The sequence below is a fragment of the Podarcis pityusensis genome (assembly GCF_964106645.2).
Source record: "Podarcis pityusensis genome assembly, chromosome: 10".
Classification (NCBI taxonomy): Eukaryota; Metazoa; Chordata; class Lepidosauria; order Squamata; family Lacertidae; genus Podarcis; species Podarcis pityusensis.
In genome coordinates, this window is record NC_138035.1 from 38,983,614 (window position 1) to 38,998,025 (window position 14,412).

A 14,412-nucleotide genomic window follows, 5' to 3' on the forward strand; every position below is an offset into this window, starting at 1 on the left:
CCACCTTTGCATGGTTCCCCACCATCGCCAGTTACTCAAGCGCCAAGAACAGTTCCTAACGTGATTCTATGCTTGAACTTCTTCTTTTTTATATACGCTACATTTATATACCACCTTTATCTTCCAAGGAGCTCAAGGTGGTGTGCATGGTTCGTCTCCTCTCTATTTCATCCTCACAACCCTGTGAGGTAGGTTAGGCTAAGAGATGGTGACTGGCCCAAGGTTACCCAGTGAACTTCATAGCTGAATGAAGATTCTAACTCTGTTTTCCCAGGTCATAGTACAACATTCTAACCATTATGCTACACTTTTTGGGAGTTTTCTGAGAACAAGCAGAGCATTACACCGGGGCCAAAATATTTAAGTTATTGCTTAGATCTGTGAGGCATAAGAAACGGCTTAGACCACTGGTCCACCCAGCTCAGTACAATATACTTGACTGGCAGGGATTCTTCAGGGTTTGGGTCATGAATCTTTCCTAGCCCTATCTAGAGATGCCAGGGATTGAACCTGCATGTAAAGTTTGTGCTCTACCACTGTGCTACAGCCCTTCTCTGTTTGACAGACAGTCTTTTTTCAGATTTCTAAAAATAAGCGTACATGCTTGGCCTTTTACAAACCATTTCAAAGGCACTCTTATGTGTGTCTCTGCTCAGCTTACTCATGTAAGGCAGTATGATGGGGGTCTGTAAGAATTTACAATTTTAGTGTGCATTGCTGCTGTTCCTATTTTTTAATTGCTGTGCTTAATTTTAATTACCCTCCTCTCCAGGCTTTTAATTTTAAGCGGCAACTCTGAAACAATGCTTTTTATATTTTCATGAGCTGTCTGGAAACATTCTATGCACGTAATATTCATTTTCTATTAATTGTGTTAATGTAATATGGTTTTATGAGTGATGCCGCACAGTTTTATAATCACTGTTCACAATCCACTTACTCAAGAGTCATCAACTTCAGTAGAAGTGGTCTGGCATAAGTGGTTTTAGTATTGCGCTGTTAAATAAGTAAATATCGTTAACTGTTTCATTGCTCTACTTAGAAGGGAAGCACACTTTCCCAGCTGAGACAGAAGGAATAAAGAGGAAATGTATCGTGTGGGAGAATATAAACAAGAGGCAAGAGAGGAGAAGTTGTACAAGTAGGAAAGAAAGCGAGAATCAGACATCTAAGCAGAAGAAACAAACTGCAAATACAGAGAAGGGGCAAATGAAATGAAACGGAAGATCTAGCAGCTGTGCTAAGTGAAGCCATAAGGCTTTGTTCAGCTATTTATCCAAACAACAAATGGCCTGTTCCTACACAAAAGCCACATATAAGCTTTGGTCTAAGTGCAAACTTCCCTTTAAAAATTATTATTGTCCTTGTTTGAATGGAAGGTATTATACAACCAACAAAGTAATCTGAACCAAATGACACAAATAAGCATAGACTCATAAACAGGTTGATTTTTGTCAGTCTTGTACATTTCACTGTATTACGCTGTTTGACAGCAGAAAGGTCTCCCACGAGGGGTGGTGAACTCTCCTTCCTGGGAGGTTTCTAAGCAGAGGTTGGATGGCCCTTTGTCATGGATGCCTCAGCTAAGATTCCTGCATTGCAGGGGTTTGGATTAGTTGACCTTCACGGTCCCTTCCAACTCTACAGTTCTACGATTCTCTAAGCCCCTATTGACTATGGTCCTACATTCATTAGCTGCATCTCAGCTGGACTACCATAATGGATATATGTGCCACTGCCCATAAAACTACTCTGAAGTATCGGTTGGTACAGAATTCTGCTGCTAAAATCTTGACTTGGACAAAAAACAGAGATCATGTGGCCCCTTCATTGTCTCAGCTGCAGAGGGAGCTATTTTCAGCACAAGGGGTGAATTCTCTTCTGGAAAACCTTCCAGGGGCTGCATGCCACTGGTGGGAGGGGCCAGAGGCAAAAACTGACAGAGCAATGAAGGCTGACTAGATCTTTGTATTGTAGGCTAGTTTCTACAAACACTCTCACACACCCCTCTCTCCTCCATTCAAGGAGGCATTATCAGAGCTAGAGGGCATATTGCAGCTAGGCAAAAACAGCTGAGGAGGGTTCAAAGTAGTGCTGGGAAGAGTCCCATATAAAGAGGCTTGTGGGGGCACAGTTGGCCCCCAGGCTTGGGGTCCCCAAGAGCATCTGTGGGTGTTTCCCTTGCATGTTCCCTTGCCTTTGAGGAGACTTGCTGGCAAGACAGGAATGTTTTTATGGTGTGTGTGTGTGTGTGTGTGTGTGTGTGTGTGTGTGTGTTGTGGTCAGACCTCATATGTGGAACTCCCTGCTTCAAGAGGTTAAATCATCTTCCTCCTTATTTGTGTTTACTAGCAGTGGAAAACTTTGCTTTTTAAACAAGCTTTTGATTCTGTTGCTGCTGTATTGATTAGTTGGTGCTGCTCTTTTGATGCTGTTTCTAAGTTTGTGTGTCCATGATTGGATTACTGTGATGGTTTTCTGTGATCCTGTAACACATTAAGTTGCCATTCTTTATGATACCATCAGTAAGAGGTGGCCATCAATTTGCTCATAATCTTTGGCATCTTTTTAAACCTTTGGAATCATTCTTCAAACACCCCTCCTTTGTGACCTTCCTCTTCACTGTCTGAAGCCAATTCTGCCATCTGAAAGGAACTAACTCCAGTCCTTTTGCTCCTTCTATCCTCTCTTGAACCATCCCACCTTCTCTTTATCATCCTACAACAACTGTGCCTGTCCAACTCTTCTCATTGTTTGTTTTTAATTTGCACCCGGAAAACTCTGACTGTGAGTAACAACAAATTAAATTTTATAACTTGCCTTAAGTGAATTTTAAAAGCACACTAAAATTATAAAAGCACACTTGAAACTTTTGGGAAAGCTCCCAAGGGGAAAGGGTCCCACGGTTGTAGATTGTGATAGTGATCAAAAAGCTCAATAAAACTCTTCTGGTCTAGGTATCACCTGGGTGTGTGTTAGGATTGTTGCACATGCAACAATGCACTCTGTGTGCTAGCAGAGCAAGTCTGCAGATCATTTTCTGCTTATGCAAGGAAGGGATGCAAAGTGAGTGGTCATTCAGTGCTTCCAGAGTAGTTGTGCACATACTAATGAAAGAGGAGATTCCTCTCTGTATCAGAAGTACTATATGTTGCACTAATCATGGGACCTACGGTATTTCCCCAAAGATATCTGCAACCAGAGGTTCCCCCTTTATATATAAAAAAGGCGCTACCCTTGGAGTGAATGATAGGAGGGATACTACTGTCCTCTGGCATTTGCTACCTGAGGCATCTGCCTCACTCTGTCTAGTGGTAGGGCTGGCCAAGCTCAACTTATACCAAAATGTATGTGCTAAGATAGTTCATTTTTATGGTAAGAAACACTTTACTGTTTCATAGTCTACTCACACTGGAAACATCATATCTAAACTATTAACATTAGGCAAACAAAACAAATACAGCCTTGGCTAAGTATATAATACATGTGTTTGTCATTTAGTATATGTAATTGCTTATGGCAATCATTGCAGCCTTTTAACCTGAGTTCCAAGAGCAAAACGTTCAGTGTTCCTTCCCAAAACAAACTTAGGGATCAGATATTCATTCTTGATCCTGCCCTGCAGCAATGCTACTGCTGAACACATAAACATTTATTGTACTGATAATTCGGTAATGGTAATCCCACTTCATCTTTCTACAGCTTTCCCCAAATCCTCCTAGTAGAAACCAGCTGGAGAAAATGGCTCAGGGCACATCACATAAAGGAGGAAAAGGACACAGAAGCACCACAGAGCTGAGGTGCTGGGTAGTAAACAGTCCTCAAAAAAATTGGAATCGGCCCACATTCCATATGGTCTGTTGGAGGGTGGTGAGGAAGGCTGGTGGGGAATATGACTGGTGAGAACCCTAAGCTCTAAATACAGAGGCTTAGAGGTCCACATTCTGCCTCTGGGCTTTGAGGTACCCCCAGCCCACTTTAAGTCTCCACCACCATCGCTCAGCCCAGACACTGAGGTCCTCCTCCAAAGATCTTCTGCAGGTTCCCTCACTGCAAGAAGTGAAGTTACAGGGAACCAGGCAGAGAGCCTTCTCAGTAGTGGCACCCTCCCTGTGGAACACCCTCCTTTCAGATGTCAAGGAGATAAAGAACTACACGACTTTTAGAAGACATCTGAAGGCAGCCCTATATCAGGAAGTTTTTAATGTTTGATGTTTTATTATGTTTTTATATATGCTGTAAGCTGCCCAGAGTGGCTGGGAAACCCCAGCCAGATGGGCGGGGAATAACAACAACAACAACCCACTATTTCATGTTCCTTTTGAGGAGACGTAGTCCAGCATTATCATCATGGCTATGTGGGTTTTCCTAGGGAAATAGAGGTGTGGGGAATCTGTGAAGTTGACTTGTAGCAGCATTGCAGTTAATGAAGGGCTGAAGGGGGGGGTGGGGCAATTGAGAGCTGCAGTAGTGCATAGAAAAGCATTATCTGGGTGCCCGGCCCAACCACAGATGGACAGCAGGTCTACTCGTTGAGAAATGATGGAGAGGTAGAACTGGAGTACAAGTTTCCTAGTGAGCAGCTCTACCCAGGCCTCACCATTGCTTAGTCATCAGCTCTACCAGAAATGGCAGGCCTGTGTTCTGAGTCTAGTTATGTATGTTTGTTTGGAGTACTATATATACAGCTTGGCATGCAAATAGAGAAGCAGGCAGGTGAAGGGGATTGGTCTACTGAGCTAGTGACACAAAAAAATGATGTTCATTCTGTGTTAAGAGCCTAATTAATTAGATATCTAGGCTGGGAAAACTTTCAGCCTAGAAACACCCTCTAGAGCTGGTGCCAGTTTGAATGGATAGGCTTCCCCAACCTGGTTAGACTACCACTCTCACCAGCTGGAGGTTTTGTTCATCTTAAAGGGCACCAGGTTGGAGAAGGCTGGACTAAGGCAGCTTCCTTAGGGTGTTCCTGGCTGTCTTTCCCTAAGTCACAGTAGTAGTAGATTATTTCCCCTCCTTCTTAGGTCTCTGACAGTGTCTCTGTTGCCAGAGAAGTGGCACCCAAAGACATCTGAAGCATTATTTTGCAGAAGAATTTGTGCCACCACAAGCCAAAGTGGCTCATCTGCTCCGTGTGATGTGGCCTGCCAAGGGCATGACACACCTCAATTTTCCAGTTCCCATGCAGGAAGCAGGTGCTTTACAGAGCACCTTGCAAGCAGCTGTGTCACAAGTAGCGCTGGAGTTGGTTGCTTACCAGATTACTGGACCAGGAACAACCCATTGCAAATGGGTTAAGGAAGTGATACACAGGCCTGTGTTATCTTTTGGCCAAAGGGTGTGCAACTATCTCCCTGACTGAGACCTTGAAAGGTCTTACTGAATTTCACATGATTTATGTAAATTTCCCAACTGTTGGCTCTGGACATTTAAATTGTAAGGGTCTATCCAAGTGCTTTCTGTGACATCAGAGGAGGCATGCAACCTTCAAAGAAGATCAGCTGGCAGTGTTAAGAGAGGCAGGAAAGGCAAATACTTCGGAAATCAAGGAAGGTAATGCAAGGCTGAAAGGGTTGGGGGATTAGGATTCTGAGGAGGATCCTTCTAAGTATGAGCTTTGCTGAGATAGTATCCACGTGACCACTTTGGACTTGCTGTGACTTGGACATAGATGAGACTGCAAAATTACAACTATATTTGATAGACAATTCTATAAATAATTTGCAATTAAGGAAAGTTTTCTGAGTAAGACACCATGCATATATATTATCCGCTGTCATGCACAAGCTGTCTCATGCTGAGTTGTTTTCTGTTTGGAAGTAATGCTCTTACTCCTTGAATTTGTAGTCTTGACCACTTACGTTTTTGTGTGTGTTTTTTTAACTGTGCGTGAAAAGTGCTTGACAGGCCCTGATGCTGGTAAAGTAGATTGTATACATAATGCATGCCAATTCTTGTAGAGCTTGTTGATCTGGAACAAATTTAATCTTGCAGTGACCTTTCTTAAAGGAATATACAGTTGCTGACATTGCTAAGTATCAAATCCCTTCCTGCATACCGAGTATGGAAAACAATGTATTCCCTTTTGCTTGAAGTGTGGCTGTTGCTGGATCCCAATTATCTGCTGTCAGGATGATGAGAAATACAGGGTGGGATTCGACTCATGGATGCCTGCATAAGGACTTCTGCTAATGCAATGGGGCTTTGCCTCCTCTTCTGCCCCCATCTCCCCAAACTGGCTTAGGGGGATCCAGAGAACCTTAAGAACAGCGTATGGGCGAATCATTCCATCTGGCAAGCTGAAAATCTTCTCCAGCAATGACTGGGATGAGGAATTAGCAGCCTTTCCCAATAACCTACTGTTCCAGTTCAGAATTCAGATGTAATAGAAAATAAGCACAAGCCACGATGAGTCTTGGATTCATGCACTACCTTTGTATAGGATTTCATTGGACTCCAGTTCCCATCAGCCCCAGTCAACATGGCCAGTGGCCAGGGATGATGGAAGTTTTAGTCCAGCAGCATCTGAAGAGCTATGCATTTCCCACCCCTGCTTTAGCAGAACATTTAATGATATTTTTCTATATAGCACATAATTAAATTTAAGCTTTATTTTATATAGAACCACTAAATAACCTTTAATGTCCTTTATTGTCTGTCTGTAGGTTGGAAATCTTCCAAATGATTATATGATAACCCTTAAATATGTCCGGAAGATGGACAGTCTGGTATGTACAACCACTTGAATTATATTCTTTGTAAAACAACCATGGGAGTTCTTGATGATTCTTGTTTTCTGCTCTTATGAGATGAGAACTTCAGGTTTTGTTAAAGCTCTTACTAAACAAAGGCCTTTCAAAAGCTATTTAGTTCAAAAGATATTGAGTACTAAGACTCAGTGGTTTCTGTGGGTGAGTTAAGCTTAAACCAGGAGTGGCTAAGCTTCAGCCCAGCACACCCTATGACCCCCACAAATTTGGGCAGATCTAAGAAGGGTAAATATATGCAATGCTCTGCCCAGCCCAACACCCTCATTGGGACAGAAATTGCCTCCTCACCCATTATCGGATCAGTCATTTAATGCATGGAGGTGAGCTTTAATCACACTTCCTCAAATGATCTGCCCAAATCCACTGATGAGGAGGCCTATGTTCCCATGTGTGTATTCTATGTGGGACTACCTTTGAAGGTGACTCAGAAACTGCAACTAATCCAAAATGCGGCAGCTAGACTAGTGACTGGGAGTGGCTGCCAAGACCATATAACACTGGTCCTGAGAGACCTACATTGGTTCCTAGTGCATTTCCAAGCACAATTCAAAGTGTTGGTGTAGACCTTTAAAGCCCTAAACAGCCTTGGCCCAGTATACCTGAAGAAGCGTCTCCACCCCCATTGTTCAGCCCGGGCACTGAAGTCCAGTGGCGAGGGCCTTCTGGCAGTTCCCTCACTGCGAGAAGTGTGGTTACAGGGAACCAGGCAGAGGGCCTTCTTGGTAGTGGCGCCATCCCTGTGGTACGCCCTCCCACCAGATGTCAAAAAGAACAACAACTATCAGACTTTTAGAAGACATCTGGAGGCAGCCCTGTTTAGGGAAGTTTTTAATGTTTGAAGTTTTATTCTGTTTTTAATGTTCTGTTGGAAGCTGCCCAGAGTGGCTGGGGAAATAAATGAATTATTATTATTATTATTATTATTATTATTATTATTATTATTATTTGAGAGAGTTTATGCAAGAGTGTGGGATAGCAATGCCCCTTTTTGGCCACACTCAGAAAGGGATGCTCTGCCCCAAGCCTGGACCACAGGTGAATGCCCTCAGGGGAAAAACAACAACATCTAACAACCCCTGGCTTAAACCTTTCCCCTTACCATTAACCACACTATTTTTCTGCTTGAGAGTGCCCCATATCTTTTCTTTAGTGATAAAATGCAATAAATGCACATTAGTGTGCAAGGCAGAGAACATAGATTTTTGGTTTGAATCTTTGATTTATATTTTCGATCCTATTGTACAGTGACTTTGGCAGCAAAAGGGATAAGCCTATGTATAATTATCATTTCCACAGTGGAAATCCATACAAGACATTGCCAGAGATAAAGGAGGTGAACAGCTTCTTTAGTTGTGATAATTATTATGATTATCTCTTTAATGAATGCACTGGGTAATCAAAAGTATATTTTATTTCCCTGACATATATGCCTTTCTTTGTTGTTTTCTTGCATAATTCTGCCAGTCCTAAATGCTCCTTATTCCAATGCAATATTCATGCTGTTTTAGAAATATCCGGATGCTTTCAGAATAAAAAAAAAAAATTCAGTGTATTCAGTGTATTCAGTGTTAATCCACTCAGAGTAGAAACTTTGGACATGGTTAATGGCCATTGTTAAATTTTGTTTATTGAGTTCAGTGGTTCTACTCATGAGTATAATTTAGTTGAATAAAACTCGAAATGCCTGCAAATTTTGTTAGCCTTGGTAAGAGCTCTTAAGTGCTGTATTGTTTGGTTTTGTGAGGAATATTAAAACAGGGACACTTCCCTTCAGAATAACATTGTTTTGAGTGGCAAAAACTAATTTATGAGATTGGTTAATTTTGCATTAGTAGGTATATTTTAAACTATATTTAAAAAGGTAAAAGGACCCCTGACCATTAGGTCCAGTCATGGCCGACTCTGGGGTTGCGGCGCTCATCTCGCTTTATTGGCCGAGGGAGCCGGCGTACAGCTTCCAGGTTATGTAGCCAGCATGACGAACCAGAGCAGCACACGGAAACGCCATTTACCTTCCCGCTGGAGCGGTACCTATTTATCTACTTGCACTTTAACGTGCTTTCGAACTGCTAGGTTGGCAGCAGCAGGGACTGAACAATGGGAGCTCACCCCGTTGCGGGATTCGAACTGCCGACCTTCTGATTGGCAAGTCCTAGGCTCTGTGGTTTAACCCACAGCACCACCCACGTCCCAAACTATATTTAGAACATAATAATTAATCCTACAACTGGTATTATTAACACCCCAGTTGTGTTAATAACAATGCCACAAGGGGTTAATTCTCTTTCCAGAAAGAGACTCCCTCCTTTTTAGGTGGTGTTGGAAGATGTTTTCAAATGGGGCAACATAGCTCCTTTCTTCTGCTAATACACTCCCTGCCCCCAGCAAATAATAAAAAACATTATTATTAAAATATTAATATTGTAATAACAGTAATAGCGAAGATTAGAAAGTGTCAAATTGATAGAGGTTGCCCAACCAGTAGAGGGAAAAGGTGGAAAAGACGGTAAGCTGCCAGAACAAGTATCCAGATATATTAAGCGATAAAATAGGGAGGGGAGGAGGCTGGATATAGGACTGGGAGTGGGACAAGGAAAAGAGGAGATGGGAATCTTTACTTCTTGGACTGCCATGTGAGCCTCTCAACATTGCTGCCTGCCTGATGTACATGCTTTGCATGGAAAGATCTCCTCCAGGTTGATCTGCAAAAAAATCCCAACTGAGGCCATCAAAATTGCTGCCAGTCTGTGAAGGTAATGCTGAGCTAGGCTGGACCAAGGCTCTGACTTGGTATAATGCAGCGTGCTTCTAGGGAGAAAAGCAATGACAAACCTAGACAGCATCTTAAAAAGTAGAGACATCACCTTGCCAACAAAGGTCCGTATAGTTAAAGCTATGGTTTTCCCAGTAGTGATGTATGGAAGTGAAAGCTGGACCATAAAGAAGGCTGACCGCCGAAGAATTGATGCTTTTGAATTATGGTGCTGGAGGAGACTCTTGAGAGTCCCATGGACTGCAAGAAGATCAAACCGATCCATTCTTAAGGAAATCAGCCCTGAGTACTCACTGGAAGGACAGATCATGAAGCTGAGGCTCCAATACTTCGGCCACCTCATGAGAAGAGAAGACTCCCTGGAAAAGACCCTGATGTTGGGAAAGATGGAGGGCACAAGGAGAAGGGGACGACAGAGGACAAGATGATTGGATGGTGTTCTCAAAGCTACCAGCATGAGTTTGACCAAACTGCGGAAGGCGGTGGAAGACAGGAGTGCCTGGCGTGCTCCGGTCCATGGGGTCATGAAGAGTCGGACATGACTAAACGACTAAACAACAACAACAACAACAATGTTTCTTTGATCTTCATGCTGTGCTTATGCGTTCCCAAGGCGTCCAGCTGGCCAGCATAAGAAATGATGGTCCTTTGGTCTGCTCCAGCACGGCTGTTCTGAGTTTCTTCTGCCTGAGGCCCTAAGTTCCTTCCACTATTCCCCCCCCCAAGTGTTCCAAAATGTGGAACTGTGGTTATCAATATATCCACATGAGTGGAGCAGCTTTTTGTTTTCATACTTGTGGTGCAGTTTTCTCACAACAACGTCCAGTACCTTAAATTAAAAACACATGGACACTGAAACATCTGGACCATTCTGACAATAGTTTGGATGTGAAGTGATCATTCATAAATTCCACTGGTGTGTTTTCATGCTGCCTCATCTACACAGTGTACAGCTCTGCTTTGATGAATAAGAAAGCCAAAGCTGCAGATCATCAGTATTATAACAGTACCGCCCTTCAAAACATCTAATGAAGTTCTTACAGAACCATAGAATTGTAGAATTGGACGGGATCTTGGGGGTCATCTAGTCCAATCCCCTGTGATTCAAGAATCTCAGCTAAAGCATCAATGGCAAATGGCCATCCAGCCTCTGCTTAAAAACCTCCAATGAAGTCTGCTCCACTGTCAAACAGCTCTTACAGCCAGAAAGTTCTTCCTGATGTTTAGTAGAAATCTCCTGTCTCGTAACTTGAAACTATTGGTTTGGGTCCTACCCTCTGGAGCAGGAGAAAACAAGTTTTCTTCACCTTCTGTGTGATAGCCCTTAAATCAGTTTTAAACTTAAATCAATATGTGGGGGAGGGCAAGGAGGAACAAGCCCAATTAGCATGCTTTCAGTCAACTGAAGAAATATATTAGTTTTTGGCACTTGGTGCAACAAAAAATATTCCAAGCTAAAATGTGTCAGCAACACAGATCTATAAAATGCATCCAATGCCAACATTTTTTAAAAAAAATATATTAATGCATTGCAAATTACTTTCAGCCAAGCATCTAATTCTGTGGGCCAAAAAGCAAATGTACAAACTGCAAAGAATAGTGTGGGTGGGTGCTGCTCAGTTAAAGGCCAAGGGAAGTCTGTTCGCTGGCAGGAAGAGTAAGTAAAATGGTTTTAGTGTGTGTATGTGTGTGTGTGTATTCTTGCATGTGCAAATGGAAGCATGAACGAGGAAGAACCTTCTTCTGCGAGTGTTGAAAAAGATAGGGTGGGTAATCCAAGTTTTGTGGCTTGCTCAGTTGGTTAGAGCATGGGGCTGATAACTCCAAGGTTGCAGGTTTGATCCCCATACGGGACATCTTCATTGCAAGGGGTTGGACTAAATGAACCTCAGGGTCCCTTCCAACTCTACAATTCTATGATTCTATGATTTAAATGTTACTATTAAGTTCAGTTCTCCATAAACTTGATGTTCTTTACTGAAAGTTAGTGTTTGTAGGAGCAGCAGAATTAATAGATTTGAGTTACTCTCTTATCTCTGAAATATGCTACCAAGCTGTATAGTGAATTTTATGGTTCTCCTTTACTCCTCTCCCCCCACCATCTTCCTAGTTTGTTGCTGTCAGGGAACTGACATCGGAGCGAGAGGCGAAGGGGAGGCTCCTAGATGATGCTGGCGAAGGACCCAGCAGCAGGGGGAGAAACAGCTCAGTAGAGGGGGAAGCATTTAAGCGCAACACCAGGGATAAAGGGGGGCAGATGGGGGAATCGGAGAGAGGGCTCCAGGACTCTTCACTGGAACTCATTGAGGAGGGGACAGGTCCTCCGCTACCCACGCCCTCCCTGCACAGAAGACTCCCGCGCAGTGAGAGGAGGAGGAGACTGGGTGTCAAACAACTTTTATGTTGGAAGAGGTTCAAGAAACGCCCACTGACGGATTCTGCCAGCGACTGAGGCAGTCACAATTAGAAAGGGCTGTGCAGTCAGAAAGGTTTAACAAGGCAAATTAGCCTATAGAGGCACCAGTTTACGCACGAGTAACTCATACTCATTACAGTTGCCAACAACTGTTTTTATGGTGGACCATCCAGAAAAAGGATAGTGAAATTGGCAGCGAGGATTTGTGCTGTAGAATTCTGCATATAGGGCAGTGGGTGCAAATACAAATAAAGGCACATATAAATGCTCATTAAATAAATGCAATAGACTGATAAACCTCAGGTCGAAATTGTACTTTGTCCTCATGAAATTTGTAAATGGGGCCCTTGGCTTCTTCAATTGGGTCTTTCTGCTTCTCAAATGAACACACCATGAGTTTCATCATTTGGGTCAGTTTCCAAGAGTTAGCAAGTGATTCTACAGTATTGGTTTATTTGCTTTTGACATCTCCGTTTGCTCTCAGTTAAGATTTTTGCAGTAGCTAGAATCCAGTGACATCGGGAGGGCCATAGGTTCTCCATCCCTGCCCTGTGCAGCTCCACCGAATCGTTGCATTAAAGATCTCAAATTGTGTTTTAGTTGTGAGTGTTAGTAAACCATGTTTGACATTGAGATAGACAAATTAAAGGCATAAATTGTGGGATGGTGGGGGTTGCATAATGTGTTTTACAGCAAAAGGGTCTTGTGGAACCTAATGTGAAGATACACTTTAAAAAAAAAGTATAGCATAATTAGAAGAATAAAAGGCATAATAATCAATCTACAAGTCATTGTGTAAAGAAGAACAAGATTGTGTGTTAGATTCCCGCATACTTCAGTGTGAAAGAAGTTAAACGCTAGCAGTGATTTTTTTGACAGCTTTGAAGCTGGTAGACTCAGGGATAAAGCAGAACTGGCAACATCTACTGACAGTCGTGGCTGACCTAGTTATGTTAAGAAGGACTGTCAGGAATTCCAAAAAGGACTCAAGAAAACAGCAGGTAATCTAATGGCAGGTGAATTTTCAATCTGACAAAGTGCAAGCTAATACCTATTGGAAAGGACACGTTAATCTACTTTTACACACTTTAAATTACTTAAACAGTTGTGTGTGGAGTGTAATCTCTCTCTCTTTTCTTTTTATCACCCCTGACAGCCTAATCATTGTTGGTTGTATCTGATGGTTCCTGAATTGTCAGCGAGTCTGAATAATCTTCTGCACAGATTTAAAGACTTTTCAGATATGTCAGATGTCTTAAGTAATTACTCAATCATCAATAATCTCACAAGGATCATCAATGATCTAATGGCATGCCTGTCTACTAATAAAAATAAGGTAATAATCTAAGATTAATCTTCCCTCTTGGTTGCAAAATAATACCTTTGTGTATAGAGAGCAGACCAGAACAGAATAGACTGGTTTGTATGTAGTGGGAAGGATCCTGGCCGAGCTTCAGCACCTGCTTCCATCTCAGCCTCCTGCACAGCCAGGCAAAAGACTTCTGCAGTGCTTCATTTTGCCTTCAGAAAATCCCAGCTCTTCATGTGCAAATCAGAGACATTTATTCTAAAGTTGTTAATTAAACAAGTCAGTTTGCAGTTTGATTGTTTTAAAATTTTGGAATTTGTTTTAAACCATGGTCTGTAGTTCACAGGTAACAACATCAAGCCAGGATTTTCTAAAAGTGAAACTAAATGCTGCAGAGGTCCTTTTTCCAATCATAGTAGAAGGGTGTGTGTGTGTGTGTGTGTGGAAAACACAAGCCCAGGACTTTGCTTGGGCTTGCCCTTGCTTGTGCCTATATCGCTAAATCTTTATTGAGTGTTACACGGAAATTATCTTGTCTCTAGGATTGTTTCACTTTGTACCAGTTTCTTGCTATTATATTTAAGCCTCTCAGTCTGCCTGCAACTAGATTTCCTATCCACTTTTTATCATTTATTTCAGTGTGATTCTGTAGATGCCTACTCTGAAGTAAGCCCAATTGAGCTCAATAGTACTTATTCCCAAGTAAGCATTTTTTGGATTGCATCCTATTTGACTGGGGAGGCAATACTACTTTTTATATACAGTATGGATGGACTCCTTGTTGTCTGGGAGACACACCTAAGGCTCCACACACCTAAGGAAGCTCTGGACATCTACAGAACTATTTTTTAAATCTAAGCGAGTTTCTGAGGCAGTTTTGTACACGCCACCTGCATAATTTGTGTGTGTGTGTGTGTGTGTGTGTGTGTGTGAGAACACACACCCATTTCCAAAAGCAAAGTCACTGCACATTTGAGCCATTGGGAATAGCTAAAACAGATTTAGGAAATCTGTTCAAGGACTGCTTCCCCCAAAATTTAAGTGATAGCAATCTTACAAATGTTACTGGCATATAACATTATACTGTAGAAGTAATTATGCCCTCACATAGATCTCCCATGATGTTGAAGGCAGGCAGGTGTAA

At 42.3% G+C, this 14,412-nt stretch overlaps 1 protein-coding gene across 3 annotated transcripts in view; it reads left to right on the forward strand.

The window, feature by feature from the left end:
- KITLG (KIT ligand) overlaps positions 1–14,412 on the forward strand; it is a 107,675-nt gene that overhangs the window by 73,120 nt on the left and 20,143 nt on the right. For all 3 annotated transcript variants that reach the window (XM_080971521.1, XM_080971519.1, XM_080971520.1), the window contains exons 3-4: positions 6,666–6,728; positions 13,116–13,295. In XM_080971521.1, coding sequence (XP_080827647.1) covers positions 6,690–6,728; positions 13,116–13,295 — 219 coding nt within the window. In that variant the 5' untranslated portion in view covers positions 6,666–6,689. The remainder of the gene's footprint in view (positions 1–6,665; positions 6,729–13,115; positions 13,296–14,412) is intronic.